This window comes from Diadema antillarum, unplaced genomic scaffold (genome assembly GCF_040938485.1).
Source record: "Diadema antillarum isolate AM-2024a unplaced genomic scaffold, OU_Dant_1.0 scf00000111, whole genome shotgun sequence".
NCBI classification, from domain to species: Eukaryota; Metazoa; Echinodermata; class Echinoidea; order Diadematoida; family Diadematidae; genus Diadema; species Diadema antillarum.
The window spans coordinates 887,009-906,563 of NW_027271000.1; the positions used below are offsets into that span (position 1 = coordinate 887,009).

Genomic DNA, 19,555 nt, shown 5'->3' on the forward strand with positions numbered 1-19,555 from the left:
GAGGAATTCTTGTAATTACGCTCATTTGATGGAGGTGTTAACTTGTCATGGTATCTGTGGTTCTCACTGACACAGAGCACATTGTCCAGGAACACATCCGCCACTACCTCTCGGAGAACCCCCAATTTCTGGAGGACTACGTGGTCTCCCACTCCTCCGCTGAGCAGCTAGAGCGCTGGTTGGCGTCGGTGCGTCGCCAGCCTTCCCGGCCGAAGCAGCCAAGCGCGCGGCGCAGCCCGCGACACCAGGCCCAGCAGCGCAAGCTGCAGGTGCAGACGAGCAACGGCCCCGCCCCAAACTCCACCTCCTCTTCGTCCTCCGCCATGAGCAGCATCCAGGGACCGCCCAGCCCCCGACTGGATCTCAGCAACTTGATGGGTAAGTTTAGAGGGGTAATACCACTTGGGGAGGTGGGTTATACCACTTGGGGAGGTGGGTTATACCACTTGGGAAGGTGGGTTATACCACTTATGGAGGTGGGATATACCACTTGGGGATGTGGGTATACCACTTGGAGACATGGGCAATACTACTGGGGTAAGTGACTAATACCTCTTGGGGAGGTGGGTAATACCACATGGGGATCGGGAGGCAACACTGTTTGGGGAGGGGGTAATGCTGCTTGGGGGAGAGGGCAGTACCACTTGGGGAGGTAGGTAATACTATTTGGGGAAGGGGACAATACTACTTGGGAAAGGGGTAATACCACTCTGGGAGGGGGCAATACCACTTTGGGATCAGGGAGTGATACCACTGAAGGTAGGGGCCAGTACCACTTAGGGTGGGAGACATTTGTGGTAGATAGATGTTACTGTAGAAAGAAGATCTGTGGTAGGAGAGTGTATAGGCTTGGATAGCTGTGTGATCTCAGGATGAGTATGGTAGAATGTGTGATCTGAGTGGGATAGACAAAAGGTAGAAATCTACATTATGTAGTATTGATGGAGTAAATGTAGTTAGTGGTTACTGAAAACATCAAGAGTAATTGACACTACATATGTGACCCTGCACCTCAAAACAAACAAAAAGTCGCCAGACATGAATTTTTAGTTAAGACCATATTCTGAAAGAGCAGACTTTAAGCTTTAAGATCATGTATACCTCAAATCAAATGGACTCTCCTAACCTACCTAAATATTGGAAAGAAAGCACAAACTCAGGAAAAGTGTGAACTGAGAAAAGAGGCTCTGAAGTACAGTGTCTATTCAAGCGCTTAATCTTTACCAGACCGTGCTGGCTGTGCGATGAATGGGACAAAAAACAGGAAGTAAACCACCAGAGTAACAACAATGAAGGGATTATCTGATTGAACTGAAATTAAGAATGCCTCATTAACACATTCTGTCCATAATTAATGCCAACTTTCAAAGCAGTAGCACTATCTTTTCAAAAGTTATTAGAGTTGAAAGTGAAGAGTGTGGACAAGGTTTTTCAGAAATGAAAAAGGGATTCTAAAGACACACCTAATCACACTATTCTTCCAAAAATGTTCGAGATAAACTGCTAAAAAACACACTTTCCTGCCCGTTTTATGATACCAAATTTTAGCACAATGTAAAAGAAGACCCGCTCTTTCAGAAATTATGAAAAAGTCAAGTTCGGCTAGGTTGACCCATTTCACTTATTTTCAGTCCTCACGCGAAATCAGTGTGTGCGACTTTATGTTTGTTTTGAGGTGCACGGTCACATATAAGGAAAAAGCCTGCACACAGTACAAAAATAAAAATGAAGAGAATTGGAGACTTTTGCCCTAATTCGCAAAGAAAATCTGAGTTATACACAGAACGAACCCTCATGATTGATAGCTCTGTATAGGTTGCACACATTCCCTATGCCAGCAGTTGTGATTTGGAAGTCTTACTATATTGCAAAAGTGCGTCAGTACTGCTCAGCCAATGAAGCAGATTCTTATATCACGGAAATTGGCAGAATTTCTGCTTTCTTGAAATTGAACACCCCAAGTTTGTAGGACCTTCCATTCCCGAGATATCTCATGTAGAAAAATTGCAAGATGGCAAAATATGCTCAAATTGGCCAAATTTGGACTGCTCGCCATAGACCAGTTGACTAATATGTTCCTTTTCTGATCAAAAGTGCGTCACTGCTACAAATCGTACAATAATGATATGTACACATAATGTAATCTCTGAAGTGTGCACTTTCAGTATCTGGGCACCCCAATTTTGTGCCACTTTAATGGTTTAAAAGTTATGGCAGATTTTGTTGAAAGATGTGTTGATTTTTCACACATTTTACATGTTGTAGCTTCCGCGTGGAAGGGCAGTTACGCAGATGACCGAAAATTTTCAATATGCAGTCACTTGATTTAATTGATTTCTCTCAGTAGCTAGGAATGCACGTGATAATCTTGAAAAATCAAATGGGGCCTACTGCAGGAATTTCATCATTTTGAGCAGTGGCCACACCCTTATTTTGATGCACGGAAGCCTTTTTGCCTCTTGTTGTTATTTTTTTCCTCTCCTCTTTTATTAAATGCACGAGTGAATCATATAGATGTTTGTCAGGAGGAGGTACATGCATTATGTAAGGACTAAAAGGACTTTGCAAGCAAAAAAGCAAATAAAAATGACAGTGTGCACAAAGGCACACATATCCATTAGTTACACCTCTCTCTCAAGGACTTTCTAGCCATACACCAAGGCTTTTTTTTTGTGTGTGTGTGCACATTTTAATCTTTTAGCAGTCATTTTTAATGTTCTGGTGGTTGGCTCAATTCAAACCAAATGTGTTTAAATTTTTTGACTGAGTAGTATTATAGTACAGTATTCTAGTAAATTTAAAAGCATAAAGAATAGATAAATGAACATTTAGTATAAAGCATATTCACATTTGTAAGAATTATGCTCTTGCTACCAGTTTCAGTTTAGTTTGTTTTCATATTTTTCAAATACAGCAGGAGACATTTTTAGTGAAGTACCATAAAGTACAAAATGTACCATTCACATAAAAAGGTACGTTTATGAAGTTATTGAAGCAAAAATTTTCTTATTATCATCAGAAGCAAATATGCAGCATATGGACTTACTGAACAAAGTCATATGCTGACCTTCTTCCTTGAAATTTTGTACAGATGTAAAATATGCATGCAGAGCAAAAAAGAAACATAAAGGAAACTTGAAAAGTTAGAGCTCGTAGGAATTGCAGCTTTCCAGGGAAATGTAACTTCTATTAAAGCATTTAATATGGAGATCAGATCTCAAGATATCAAGATGTCTAGGAACAATTGTCAGCATGCCATGTTAGACCATTTCTGAAATTCTGTATTTTAACACAACTCAGTATTGGAAAAATTGAGTGGTAAATGCAATCAGTTGAAAATTTTCATTTCTTTTTCTTTCAAGCATTCAACAGCTACATCCTATTGTTTTGGTCAATGATTCCTTTCTGAACCATATCAGAGATGCCAATAGCATGCAGCACCTTTTATAGCTCACCACTTATCAAAATAAATATTGTGTTTAAAGTTGGTATCCTTTCCTAAGTCACTGTAATTGATGAGCAATATAATCCAAACTTGTGCCTGTAAGCTGCTGGGCTACATATTTACGAGGACTAGTGGAACAAGTTTCATATACCCAGTAGGCACAATATGTCACAATTCTAGTCCCCCCCCCCCCCCCTTAGGCTATTGATATCAAAATCTTAAAATATTATGATAAATTGATAATGTTCATAATCATATCAATACTGTATACGCCGTATATTTCATGAGTCTAAATTTTTGTGAATCAGGAATTCCTGACGATTTCACGAGTGGTTAAAGTCCACTAAGAAACTTACCTGGCTGACGCGGTTTGCCGGAATGATGAGTCGGTTTGGAGTATTTTGAGAAAAACAATAATAGTAGGAAAACCGACTTTTATTCCAGAAGGCTCCAGACTAACTCGGTCTCGGGAAAAATGCGACCCTACTTCAGACAATTCACACGCAGTAAGTGATCGCCATATTCTACTGGCCACTGCATAATACCAAATGAGGCCTAACTGAATGGACAGGAAAGTGCGTGCTAACGTAATCCTGTACAAAACAAAACAAAAATGACAGCGCGTGGTCCTCAGTTGCTGAGACACGCGGTCTTTGGAGTTTTTGTTGTTGTTTATCAAGCGCCTTTGATTGTTTTAGAGGTGATTGATAGGCGCACAGTAATTTTGCATGCGCGCAAAAGAGGTTTTTGATGCGCGCGTTGTAACAACTCGGACCATTACTGCGAGTAGCCAGAACACGAAGCGCTAGTTTATACAGGCCGCTCCCATAGGACAACACTGTACAATCAGAGGGACAACCATTACAACTCATCCCACCGTTAAAGCGAAGCCGAGTTATCCCCGAGTCCGAGTTTAGCCTGACCCCGTTCGGGTAAGTACTGAGACTGAACCTTTTTGGTTAATATTTCGCATTTTCGTTGTTACCCATCGAATATCTTGTAATAACCTCGTTATCCTGCACATTTCATAAGCATACGTTCACATTTGGGAGCGAAATTTGACAACTTTTGCAGGCGTACCAGAACTTTGTTTGGGCTTTAACTTCGCGATCGTGGAATCCTGCACTGAACGGAAAAATGTACATGCATACGTCCCATCCACATCGGGATCAGAGTCAATATTTTCGCGTGTCTTTAATTTCACGAATAGCACCTGACTCGCAAAATTCGCGAAAATAAAAACCTCGCGAAATATCCAGCGTATACAGTATGTATGTCTTTTTATATCTATGTATTTTTGTCTGTCAGTTTATATATCTCTCCTGTATTTGTTTGTGTGTGTTTGTGTGTGTGTATTTATAAGTGTATTGATATCTCCCTTTTTCTAAAGACACAATGTAGTTTCGTTTATATGTAAGGTTGTGTGTGTAAAACTTGGCTGTTGAAATCAGCCACACATATATCATGATGTCCACAAGATAGTCATATTATTTCTAACACTCTCAGCACTATCCATGTTTTTACTTCATGTTTAGAAAATTGGAGATGTGACTTTCTTCAGTCCATATTGCGATATATATTCCAGAATTTGTGTGACAAGCAGTTTAGATAATATTTAGTTGCTGGTTTCTATCTAGTCATCTTCTTGTTTTGAAAATTTTGGGGCCTTTACAGATGAATTTATCATACATACCTTTTAATAGCGCTGTTCTACCGTGTGATACACCCATAGTTATGATAAACAAATGTATGAACATTAATACTAAGCAACAAGTCACAACATGCTTTTTTTTTGTTTTTTTGTTTTTTCTTTCTGTTTTTGCTATGTTTTTGTGTGTCTTGGTATCAAAAAGTCAAGGAGAACTGAATCACGAAAGATATTTCTATTTAAACCATTTGGCAGTCACATCATTTCTGGTGAATAAAAAATTCATCGTCACTCCCACTCATCTTCACCCCCATAGAAGATTAATTCTCTTGGGGGTTGGCGGAGGAGTGATATACAAGTTTAACTGTGATTTCAAACGATGGGTCACAGATATGGTGGAGAAGGAATTTTCATCTCATTTGTGTCTCTAGCATTTTAATGATTAGTGGAGATAAATTCTGTGAGTCCTTTCAGAGTGAAGGCACTCTCTGCTGTCTACTGTTACCATCACAAGTCTCTTAAACCTTATTTGACGACAGTCTTCTGCATTCACACTACCAATACATGTGCCATAATTCAGTCAGATCATTTGATTTTCTTTATCCCGAGTGGTTCCCAATTGACGTGTTCTCTTATTCTTTTCTTTAATCTGTATGTCTCAGTTTTGTATTCGGATGTACAATGTACACACTGTATGTTCCATTGTCTTGTCAACAAAAAGAAATGACTGTATTTCATTTTTGCAATATATATTTGATGCAGAAAATTCCTAATGAATTCATTTGAATTTGAATATGGAAAATTTGAACCCATTGAGGACAAGTTGATTTTGGTATTAAACGCATTTTCCATAGACACCTGTCCGAGTACTGTATACGCCACAGTGGCCAATCCAGAGTGGGGTGCAACGGGCGTGCGCCCCCTCTTTATTTGTTGTTAAAACAAAAGAAATAAAAAGAAAAAAATGAGATGAAACCCAGAAGTAGCACCAGAAACATTGTTTGCGCCCCCCCCCCCCCTTTATGGAATTCCTGAATCTGCCCCTGCGCCATATATTTAGCGAGTCTACATTTTCGCAAATACAGACTTCTCAACGATTTCGAGAGTGGTTAAATTCGTGATCGTGGAGTACTGTACTGAACGGAAAAATGTATACGTGTGCGTCACGTTTGTATCGGGATCAGAGTCATTACTTTCGTGTGTCTGTAATCTCGCGAATATACCTAACTCAAGAAATATGCGAAATATTGGTGTATAACATATACTTGGGACTAGTCTCCAATGAGTTAAAACTGTAGGTCAGCATTGTTTTCTGTGTGTGTGTCCCCCTGCCACTTCTGTTTTCAAGAGGGACTTGATCTGATGTGTCTTGAACCTCACGGAGGGACGGAGAAGGGGGGGGGATACGGTTGAAATAGAAATCAACAGAGAAGACTGATAACTTCCAGAGGGTTTTACCCCAAGATTCTTCCCAACTCTAGCAGCACCCCACCCCTCCCCCCCCCCCCCCCCCCCCCCCCAAGCCTGGCTGAAAATAGAAAACAAAATATCCCACTTTGATGGTATGGTTTGTTCCTGTGCCAGTTTCCATGATTTCTTCTCACTCATTCTAAAGATTATCACATAAAAATAAGTACCCAGAACAAAAACAATGTATAATACAAAAACTGCACTACATAGGCCTACATTTCATACAAATGTAGGACATCATGTAAGAATGACATGCAGTGGAAAGAACCGTCCTGGTGTGAGTGATGGGCCCGCAGAAAGATAATTTTGTGGGATTCAATTCTGTTGTATTTCTCCAAGCTCAAACCTAAAAATGGAAATACAATGATATTCTCAGTATTTAATGAATTCATACAGTTGTTAACTGAACATTTATTATCTTGGAATATTCATCATTAATGACAACGTGTTTCAGAAATGCTTATTTCAGAATTCTAGACCATTAGGCTCCCTATGTCAAAAAACATGAGCAAAACAAACCATGAGAAATGAATAATATTCAAAGTATTCTGTAAAGCACAATTGAGTAGCACACACACACACACACACACACACACACACACACGCTACAGAGTAAGTCGATTATTCAGGAATAGATCATGAATTGTGCTGAAATGTGGTAAACTAGGTAGTGCGATCAATTCTGTTTGCAATGTCAACCTTTTTGCGACCCCTTTAGTGACAGTAAAGCTGGCAGACGTGCAAGTGGTCTCCTTTTACATCATTTGCCATCTACACTCCCGCATGTATGTAATTCCATCCTCTTAGTGGCATTCAAAAGAAAGAAAGAAAAAAAAAACCAACTTGCCTCCGCTCCCAAAATGTCAACACGATGTCCTGCCATATGATACTGAAACCTTGGGCCAAATAAATGACAAGAAATTCCTCTCTTTTTCTTTTTCTTATTATTGCTGCTCTTTGTGCTGCCAGAGAAGTAAGGCGCATTTTCCGTCCATCCCACCAATTTGCTGATGCGAGTAATCGGCTTTGTCTTACCACCTAAGTGCGCACACACAAGAACACCACCAATGACGTCTACCCTACCTTTTCCATCCTATAATTGCCTAATTGCATTAGTGATACCAGGTGTAACGTTTCTATTTCTCCACTTCTATTTCATCCTCTCGTCCCCCCCCCCCCCACATTCGCCCGACTACTCTGCGAGGAAATCAAACACAGGTGCAATATATCGGCACACCGCGATGGCTGATATTGTAAACAAGAGGCCATCGTCATGGTTACCCCGCATCGATCAGCTATTGAGTTTGCGAGATGATTCCTGCCTACACCACTCAATACTTTCACTCCTCACAGCTTATTTGTAGACTCACTGCTGTAGGAGAGAGAGAGAGAAAGGGCCCCGTTCTCACACACACATTGGAACATGTTCTGAACGGCCTCAAGGGCAGTTCACATACGTACATAGGGGCATTCTTGGAACAAATTTGCTAAAATCTACTGTACACTTGTAGATAACTGGATTAGTTTGGTCATTGCAATATGGAATCATATCATAATTTTCAACATAGTAGCACCAGATAACTGTATCTAGGGAAACAAGGTGTAGACATATTTGTATTACAATATATCATCTCTATTCTGCCCCCCCCCCAAAAAAAAGAAGATATTATATGTTTATAGATATAATGTGTGCACACACACACATATGAAACTGGTGTTGTGCAATCATGATTCATGTGAAGATTACTGGATTGTGTTAATAATATTCTTAAGAATCACATCAAATTAAAATGTGGACACTTGTATTGTTTCATAAGTACAAAAGCATGAGAGTGCTCGGGATGTAGAGAAAATTGAATTAGGGTCTATTTGGAATCCATTTGCATCAGTCTTGTGAGGAATTGGACTCAAGGACAACAGCCTTTACTTTCCATCTTCCTTTTGATACTTTATGTGAAAAAAAAACCCACTTCCACCACCACCACCACCATCCTCCCAAAAGAGAAGTAAATACTGAGGTTTCTGCCAAATATGTATTTTCTTACTTCTTTGTAGCATAAACCATAGACAAAAGTTAGAACTGCCTGTATACATGTACCATTATGTGTTGCAACCCGTTATCTTGATTATGTTTTTTTTTTTTAAAATGAGGAACATTTTATTCCAAGACTTAATTTGCTACATCTTTGCTAATCTTACTAATCGCTTTTTGACAATTTTTTTTTTTACAGTAGGTACATGAGACTGTTATTTCCTACATAATGTCATTTCATTTTATGATATACTTTTGGGCATGCTTGAGGTACTTTGTTGTAGTATGACTGAAAATTGTAACCTTTGTAATTGTGCGAGATTGACATAGGCACAGTTGACTGCATATTTGATAGTGGGAATTATCAGAGCTTGCAAAACTTTAAAACAGTGTCCAAAACAGGGTGCAAAAAAAAAAAAGAAGAGAAGAGAGTTTGGTTTAGAATGTTTAATCAAACTAGGTGAATATTTGGTATTGGTCCTGTATGATGCGACCTTTTTGTGTTAAGGAAGTTTTAGTTGTTTATGTTTTACATGTTATGTTATTTCTTGTGGAATCATGTTACACTATAACAAAGAAATCAAGCCACGTAATCAAGAGTTCATGAGTAGTTTTGTATGTATCATGTCTGTGGCTATCTGCGAGTAGAGAGCAAAACTGGTCATGAATAAATTCTACTCTTTTTTTTTGGTCGAGAAAGAGATGCGTGGTCACATCCTGTCTCTCACCATTCGACTTTGGCTAGGTGCACCTCTTACTCATGTGGTTAGCCAGAATTGAATCTCTCTGCTGAAAATTAAGCGAACATGTAGACTTTCCATTTGACCACATTTGAGGCTGGCTGGAAGTACGTTACTGCATATCAAATTTGTATTCTTATGAAGAAAAATTCCTAAGCTGTAGCCCCTCCCCCCCCCCCCCACAACTGGTTCTGCTGCCCCTGCTAAGCACCAGATGGCATGACAGATAATAGAAATTACCTTAAAGGGATCGTATAGTTTTGGTTAAGACCTAACTTCACATTTCTAACATTTCTTGGTGAGTTAATGAGAAACATCTTATGAAATATGAAAGAGCGTGTAATTCCAGAAGGAATTCACCATTTATTTGCTGAAAATTGGTTATGAAATGGCTGAGATATCCTAGACAGAGTGATGGTATTAAGGTGGGACCCATCTTTTATTATGATTGCTTTGTTTTACTTTGTTTTTAGCTGTCTCAAGCATTCCAACACTGATTGTCGTCAAATGAAATTTGAATTCATCTTGGAATGGTATGCTCTGTATTACTAGTATTTCATAAGTGGTTTCTTGGTATCTGGCAAAAAGTAAAAAAACCCAATCCTCATCTCTATCAATAGTGTACAATCCCTTTAACAGTATCGAAAGAGTATCAGATGTCATTAAAACTTGAAACATCAACTTCTAATAAGATGGAGTAGAGGAATAATTTTCCCTCCATGATCCCTAAAATATGACCCCATTGCTGAAAGTCACCGAACGATTCCATACGGCTTGCAATGTAAAGCACTCTTCATTAAAATGTGGTGTGACCAGAATAAGGTTGCCGCCAGCTGTTTAAATCAGAAGGTAGTCTTTACATCTTAACAACACCAGAGTGAGAGAGAGAAAAAAAAGAAATCCTTTGATTAGTTTTCAGACTGCTTTCCCCCATGTCATGGAGATCTCTGCTTACCCTTATTTCTCTTGAACGGGAAAGTTGCGTTGGGCGATTCCTGCCCCCCCCCCCCCCCCCCCCCCCCCCCTGGCCAGTTTTAATTCCGTCAGAAATAGGAACAAGGTCTGGTGAATACGATCAGCAGATTCAATCACTGAAGTTTGACTTTCATCGTCTCGCTGCGGTTTGCCAGTTTCCCTGCCTACAATTTCCTTGCGGTTGTGGTTGTGTGAACAAGAAGCTACACCTGCGTGTCCTTGCTTTGTTTTGCAGTTTTGAATGATAATTTCTGGGTTTTTTTTAATGTTGAGGTTAACTGAAACCGCTTTGTCTCTCTTCAGAGGATTGTTATATTCCTTCTGAAATCTTGATTTGTATAATTTGGAAAGAAGATCTGGCTATACGTCAGAAATTCACAACTCTCAACCTGTTGAAGCAATTTGACTTTGTTGATAACCTACATTTTCCAGTGACCCCAGTTAAGGTATGCCTAGGAATAAATCTGGAATGGGTTTTGTGATCTAGGAAAAATAAGGAGGAATAAGAATAGAATATCTGCAAAAGTGGAATAATAGGTTCATCCCATACCTCTTTTCCTTTTATTTGTTTTGTTTTTGTTTTTTTTTTGTTTTTGCAAAGTAGATTGTGCCACAAGTCTTGAAAGAGAGCAGATGCGTTTTTTTTTGTGAAATTCTTTATACAAAAAAAAATTCTAAGCATCTATGCCGTTTCATACATGTCTTCTTGTTGGAATCTGTTTTCATGGATTCTCCCCCCCCCCCCCCATTTATGCACCATGTTTCTTACATTTATCAAAGAGCCCTCAGAGTTAATACAACACATCCAAGCAAAACTCATACAAGAATGCGCATGCTCAAAAAAGTAGTGCATCAGCATTATTGCCGAAATTGCTGGTTTACTAATATTTTTATTTCCTGCAGGTTTTTTTGTGTGTGAAGTTTTGATGTTTTGTTTTTTTACAATCTAAAGAAGATGTGAACTTTTTTTTATTTCAGTTCCTCTCTACACTGTATTCATTTGCTTTTTATCACATTCAATCAGCTTGTCCTGGCACATTTACCTTTTTTTTTTGGGGGGGGGGGGTAGGGGGATATCATTTCAACTCAAAGGAGGGATCGCTCTGTCCTCAGGGTTAGATATCAGATTCAGTTTCTCTGGAAAAAATCACACATTTTCAGACCTGGAGAGGGCCATCTTATCAAACATACACTTGTACTTTATAATTTCCTTTGTGTTTGTCTCTGTGTGTGTGTGTGTGTGTGTGTGTGTGCACTTTCTAGATTCATTATCTTGATCTGTGACTGACATATGAATTCATACAATATGGGCCTTGAACACAGCAGGGCCTGGTATAAATTTGCTCTGGACATTACCATCTTGTCCTCGTAATCGGCAACTCCGAATCCTTGTGAATATCCATGACCTTGACCTTACTTCAATTTTGGAATGACAAACCATTGTAATAACACACCTTCGGGATAACGAAACTGCAAAATAATGAACTGTAACTGCATCAACAACTTTGAATTCTTGTGAATATCCTGTAGTGGGTTGAGTAGGTGGAACTGCTTTAACTCATCAAAACTAGAAAAAAAAAAACACTTGACAATCCTAGACAGAAACATTAAGTTTGCTCTTGTCTAACATGTTGCCAATTTAAGGATCAATTGCAATATTAGCATAGTAGAAATTTGTCATAGTTTTTCTATTGAAACAATGTTGTTTTTTTTTACTTTTGAATTAGTGCTTAAATAAAATGCTAGCAATTAATAATGAAACTTCTTATAAAAAAGATACACCATTAACCTATAAGTTAAAAAGATGCTCTTCTGGATATGGTGGTTAAACTGCGGCTGCTTTCCTGTTTTTGTAAAAAATCATGTGCACTTTAGGTCAATCATTGCATTTCCTTGGAATGGTATGTTCTGTGTATACTACATAAATATGATTTATTTCTACCGAGATTATAGTATTGTTAAAGGATGTACATTATGCAAATTTTATTCATGTTTTTCCCATTGTATGTCTCTACAGGTGAAACGATACAATCGTCACACAACAATGCAAGACAATGGAAGGTAAGATGCTTGAAAACGTGTTCTTATTTGTTTTCTCTTGGTTTATCTGTCATGGTCTGTAAATGGCAATATTCCTTCCATTTGTGTGCGATCATGACCATTTTCTCTGACGACAAACCTCTGACATACAAGTCATTCTCACCAACTGCTCCAGGCATGTTATGAGTTATTCAAGTAGATCAGCATGACTCTTTTAACCCCTCGAGTCCTGTGGTAAACTTGCAACAGAAGTAATCATCCTGCCCTCAATAAATCATCAATACAAAATTTTACTGCATATACTTCATCTGAGAATCTAAAAATTAGTCGAATTTGTATAATTGGAGAAAATCAGGGAATTTCTTTTGTAACACTTGGTATTTTCAGAGTGAATGGAATTTTTGCCAGTTTATGAATCAATTCACAATAGCAACTTTTATATTTTTGAAATTATGCATTCATTAAAACAGTAATATACAGTAGGAAGCACAGGTAGAGGACTCAAGTGAATAATAATTTTCTTAAAAGCTGCCTTATGAAACACAACGAAAAAGAAAATGCACAAATTGTAATTAATGGATAAGGCATAAAACTACAGGAATGTTGCTCCTGGATCTTTTACTGCAGAATTCTTTGATTGTCAAATACTGCACTTATATGCATATATACACGGAATAGAGAACATAAAAAAACCCTCTCCATTACATGCAGTAATATCCACCTGCAACCTGCCCTATTTAACAGATCTGTGTAGTGTTTGATAATGAAACATATGAATAGATAAGCTGAACCAGCACAAAGCTGTCTACTATTGACACTGACATTAAAGCAGAAAGTGATACAGTCCCACTGGGATTATTTCATGTAAGTACATGGTGATCAAGAGATACAAAGGGATTTTTTTTTTCTTCTTCTATATAGCCGTCGGCATCTCTCCGCTCCTTGAGTTGAAAATCTGAAGCACGCATTTACGTCACAACGGCCTGAATGAAAATCTTTTGTCACTCATTCAGGCTATCCCTTACCTATGGCTGCTTACGGCATTCCTTATTTTATTTATTTATCCATCTCTGGTAGGGGCGCCTTGGGGCAGGCAGTCTTTCAACACACATGAAAAGCCTACATTATTGCTTTGGTATTGCTTTTAGGAATAGAGAGAGGAAAAGGAGAGAGAGAGAGAGAGAAAATGTCCTTGACCATTTATTTGAAAATCTAATTTCTGAAGCACTTACTGAGGAGAAAGTGAATTGGACATGGCGGATGAATGGTCGTGTGGTTATATATGTCTTGCTTGCTAACAAATGGTGACCATATCTCCATTTAGTTGTACACAGAGACTAATGCTGCATAGAGACCATTGAGTGGACACCGTTCTTTTTCACTGATACTATCTACAGTAATGTATCAAGCTTTTATAATTGTTTGTATCTTTTATTTGATCTTTTTATTATCATTTTTTCTTCTTTTGAGTGGGACTTTTTAAAACCAGGAAGTATTATACCGAACTATTTACTCTGATTTGCCCAACTATCTGCTCTTGCAGGGTATATTTCATATATCGCTTCATGCAAAGTTAGAAATGAAGAGTTTCATCTCAAAATGGACAAAGTGCCATTTTTAAGTATTTTAAAAGTCCATTATCAGATAGAGAAAAATAAAAACCCTTCCAGTGATACCTCACTTGTACCATAACAAGAAGTATTTGCAATTTTTCTGGTAATTTGCAGAACACAGTTTTAATTGGTGCAGATATATAAAAATTCATCAACATATAGCAAAAGATGTACTTTGGGAATAATTTTAATGGTATCCCATTGCAATCTGCTATGCGTCTTTTTCTATGACTGCTATACAAAATTTCTTGTGTATAGTAGGTTTTTTCCATAGGACGGTACAGAGCTTTGTTAAAAGTATTTTCCCATCGAGCATAACTGCCGTTCAAATTTGAAAAGTAAAATTATTCCCTGGTACATACGGTGCTGTATGTCTACATGACCAACTGTATATAAAGCACTGGATCTGCCTTGTGTCCAAGAAATCCTATGGGGGAAGGACATACAGGAGTCTAGGAGTTAAACAGTTTCCCCCAATCCTCCTAACGCCCTCCCCATCTACACCGTAGCCTGGCACTTCATCAAATCTCACATCAAACATTACGTGTCATTAGATGCCGGGACAACATGCCGACCGATCCCCAGGCATCTCTCATCGCGTAGGAAGATGGGTCAAGTATGCGTTGTTGTCATGGAAACGGAAGAGTGAATGGAGGACATATTCATTTTAGTAGTGAAATCTATGCGAGCTCCTACAGTCCCAGCTGTGGGAACCAATACTGTTCATCTGTTTTTCCTTTAAAAAAAAAGAAGAAGAAATTCAACTTTAATGGGCAGAGGAAGATAGTGCGGCTGCATATAAATGCATCTCACACGGCCAATTTTAATGCTATGCATTTGTCGTAATCAAGTTTGCTATGATGTCGTGATAGAGGGCAACTCTTCTATGATCTTTTGCCAGCTCTGCTGGCTGTGAAGACTGAAGAGTTCGCTGAGGCGTAATTTCGTTTTGGTGCCTCCTGATGTCAAAAAAAAAAAGGGTTCACAGGATCTCTATTTCTCGCTTGCCTTCACTGCTGATGTGACAGATTCAAAGACAAGCTCCCCAACTCCATTTTCTGTGTAATTCCATGAATCAAATTTTATGGGTAGGTTATTTCAGAATTGCTGAAAGAGCACTTAAGTTCTCAGTAAGTACTGCTCTTTGGCACAGGGGAGATGTGTGTCACTTTTCAATCTTAATTCATTTTTATTTTGTGTGGTAACATCAGTTTGCACCCATCGCTTGTTAAGCACATATTGAATATTCTTTGGCATTCGATGATTTAGGTCACATGTATGCTATTATACCCTTTGTATTTTGACCAGTTAGAGCTTATGTATTTTCAAATTTCCTACATAGCCACTCAACATTGATGTGGTAGCATCGTAAATTTGTTATCATTCACAGCTATTTCCCAATTGCCAAAAAGATATAGACACAGATTTCTTTATGTATAGATGGGACTACATAGGAGTGATTGAAGAGCATACTGGTATCTATTTTCTTCTTAATTTTCCTTTCTTTATCTCTTCCTCATAACAGATTGACTAAATCCATTTTATTTTCATTTTCCAATACTAAATGTTACAATGCTCTCTCCATCACATAGTATTCAACACTGTAAAACAAGAAACATGCACTGCATGACATTTTTGTAAATTAGAGCTGACTGCCTTAGTTGTGGCATTAAATTTTTGGAAATTGCCACTGGCATCCGAGGCATTATAGTGCAGACAAGAACTTTCGCATACATCTTAATTTTGCAAATCTCAGCACTCTCAAAATTTGCTAGATTAAGATGCACATGAAAATCCAATTCAATTTCAATTCAAATGAGATGTTATTTCCGATATCACATTTTTGTTGATAATAAAAGAGAAGCATAAAAAATATTATGCCTGTTTTACAGTGACTGATGATGAGATTTCAAAAAATAAAATGGTCTGAGATAAAGGTGCTTAAACGTTGTCAAGTCAATGCATGGTTTTAAAAAAGATCCCCTCCCATAGACATAAAGAGACCTTGATAGTGCATAAAAAAGAATTCTAATAAATAATAATACAGTGCATATGCATTTTTTTTTGCCATTAATTGTGATCAGGTATTTTTGGCATCATCGCAGTTGAACTTACTTTGCTATTAAAGGGCACAGGGAAATTGGATGGAAATGGTTTATTGATCAGCAGATGAAAAGATGTGAAATAAGTCTTTCTAGTTGATCAGGCCCAATTTTTAATAGCAGCTTCATCAGAAGGCTATCATTTTTGTGCGCAATTGCAGGCAGAAAAATTAGCTGATGAAATACCGGGGCGTAGTCGATATCGGTGAAGGTTGGATGAAGCTGCACCATCCGTGTCAGTTGCGGCGCTTCCCACGGAGGAGAAAGAATTTTTCTTTTCATGATAATTGAATGGCCTGCTAAGGCCTTCTACACACCAGCATATTTTTGTATGGGATTTGGAGCTTGTGAAATTGATACTAAGTATTAACAAAATATCAAACTCATTTAGTTATCAGACCATTCATTTGTTGTTGTTGTTGTTGCTGTTGTTGTTGTTTTTGTCACCAGCCTGACTTATTTATGAACACTGTTGCTAGGAAAGCTATCTGCAGTACTGGATTAGAAGTGCTAAATAGAATGATAATGCTTTCCAGTTCATTTGTATATGAATATGAGGACAATTGTGCTTTAAAGGAAAGGTATAGGTTTGATTCTGATGAGAACCTGTTAAATGAAATATGAAAAATATGCTAATCATAGAGGAATTCACAGTTTATTTGATGAAAATTGGTCTTGAAATATCAATAAAAAAAACAAACAAACCTAATAAGATGTGACAGGCCACGATTTTCATTAGGATGTCCTTATTTTTAGATATCTCAGTCATTTTAAAGCCGATTTTGGTCAAATAGAATTTCAATTACCTTGAGAATTGTATGCTCTTCAACATTTCATAGAATGCTTTCTAAATATCTTGCAAAACAATCAAAGCTAAATCTTTACTTCAACCAATACTGTACAGTTCCTTTGAAAGTGCATTAGAAAAAAAAAAACACAAACAAACAAAAACAAACACTCTATTTACCTGGCAATCTTAAAGTTGGTATCAGGTTTTATTCTCATCCATATTCTCATTCTGTCATTGGTACTCGATGATTACTTTTATTGTTTAGGAAGATGATGAAAGACTACAAATTACAATGCAAATAAAAAAAAACCCCAATATTTGTCTTTGTTAATTTGTAGAATCGCAAGCGCTCACTTGATATTATTTACGCAGCTGCTGAAGAAAGTGTCTCAGCCAAGATAGAAACTTTAAAACATTCATCCAGGGTCTTCAGAGAGAAAAGTCATTAAGTACATTTTTTTTCATCCACCGCTGCAAAGCGCCATTTTCTGTAGACCTTGGATCTTTTGATGAAGCAGACATTAATGGAAATTATTGTCCATTATATTTTTTTCAGCAAACCCCTTATGTGCTCAGGTGCTGTGCTATAAATTGCCAAAATTGTTAATTTGCATTCAGTTAAATTCTTATTAATCTGACTAATTTGTGCCTCAGCTCAACAGGAAGGCTGTGGTGATACATGAGGGATTAGTAGGATTAGGTGATCTGTATTCCCTGGCAATTACTCTCCAGACATCTGGGCCATTAGGTGCAAACTGCACTCCAGGGGACTTGCCAATCAGTGAACAGCGCACATTACAGGTTAGCAAGGCCACATTCATCATTTTGCGAATCTGTAACGAGGGTGAACATTACCTTTTTCATTTGCAACCTGGTTCATCATTTCAAGTTAGGTGCAAATTGGAAATATTCCAAGAAGTTCCAGACGTTTAAAGGGATAGTACAGTATTTTTGCGAGATAACCAAAACTATACAATCCCTTTAATACAAGGCAGAAGTTCCACTTTCATTATCTTGTGTGTCCCACTTTTTACCTGTGAAATTTTGCAGTCAAAATATCAGATGCACTTAGAGGAAGCACAAAGCATGTGACTGATATTAGTCTGACAAACAGACCCACGTTTGGTACTACAAATGAAGATGAATTTGAACCTCTCATATGACAGAAAACCATTAAAACAATGTAATTACAGAGGCAGAGAGAGACAAAAAAAACATGAAATAGGTTAAATGTAGGAAGCAAAGAGTCACCTGATAGCTGAGAGCACACTCACGTCTCTTCCTCTATCCCCAGTTTGGTGGTATTTTGTAACTAGAGATTTTTTTGGAAAATGGGGGGGTGGGGGAGATTACTTTTCCTTGATTATGAGAAGACACAAGCTGTGCAGATTTTCTTTAATTTATTGATAGGTTGGCCTCAACATCTTGCAGGCATCTATAATTGCTGTTGTCGTCTATACAGCATGAATAGACATCATGTTTTGGTTTTATAGTAGAGGGTCATTTGCCCCCTTCCTTCCTTCCCCCCCCCCCCCCTACAATCTACCAAACTTCTTTTTCTGCATCCCTCAATGCGCAGACAATCAAGATTTTAGCAATTTGTCGAATGTTGTTCGGGACGCACACCGTGCAAGCGCTGTGTTGACATGTCGGCATTCTGAAGGACTTTCCGCCGCCGTAATTTGATTGCGACGTCTGATTGAACCGATGGGGTCTTGTCTGAGAGTGGTAGAGATGTGCCGCATTTGATTCATTGCTCGCCTTCTCCGAAACTCGCTCAGAGTTAGACAATAGGATCTGTGAGGCAGTGAGTCAGTGGAAGAAGTTTGCATGGTGGAGGAATATCACCTTGGAAGGATGTTAGCTACCATGAATGAGGTAGAAGTGGGTTAAGTAATTGTGTTATACACATAGGAAAGAATGTGGAACATACTGTGCATTTCTTTTATACAATCAGTCACCTTGTAACCAATGTATGTCCTCCTTTTTGGTATCAGGAAGCTACTGGACTCCTTCAAGCCCAATTTACACTCAATGTCTGGGGGGTTCTAAGCTGGAAGAAGAGACACTTTGTTGTTTTTATGCTTCAACTCACTCTGAAGGATTTTATTTCCAAACCAGCCACTATATCATCTGTAAAATGCATGACATATGGAAGTCATATGTAATGTTTTAGAATATACATTAATCACAGAAATTTGGAGTTTATGTATACCTTCTAAGCATGTCTTTCCGTATCCCCTCCTCTCAATATCAATAATAATGAATATCCAAATTTAATTTTCAATCCTTTTATATTTTGAAATATTCTATTAAGACAGATCTATGATTATCTTGTGAGATGATATCATTCTCTCTTTCTGGTCCCTTTTTACTTTTTTACTTTTTTTTTGGGGGGGGGAGGGGGGGGAGGGGTGGTTTTTATATTTGCACAAATTCTAAAGATACAAGCAATGACAAATGCAATGATTAATATTAGAATAAAGTATTACACAAGTGATATAAACCTTGATAAATCATGTTTAAAGAAAAATATTGTGCAGAAAATGAAATGAAAAGTGTTGCATCTCACTAAAAATGGGGTCCTGTCATGGAAATGTAATACATGAAATTCTGGAAGAGTAAAGAAAGAAATAGATTTAATGCAAAGATTAGTAGAAAATCTTTAGTTCTGAGGGAATGAATTAAGAGAAAAGTGGC

The 19,555-nt window shown here is 38.0% G+C and overlaps 1 protein-coding gene across 1 annotated transcript in view; it reads left to right on the forward strand.

Annotated features, from left to right (window-relative positions):
* Positions 1-19,555, forward strand: part of LOC139719500 (probable 3',5'-cyclic phosphodiesterase pde-5) — a 130,418-nt gene that overhangs the window by 29,607 nt on the left and 81,256 nt on the right. The window contains exons 3-4 of the mRNA XM_071630918.1: positions 76-378; positions 12,328-12,371. Of these exons, the coding sequence (XP_071487019.1) occupies positions 76-378; positions 12,328-12,371 (347 nt within the window). The remainder of the gene's footprint in view (positions 1-75; positions 379-12,327; positions 12,372-19,555) is intronic.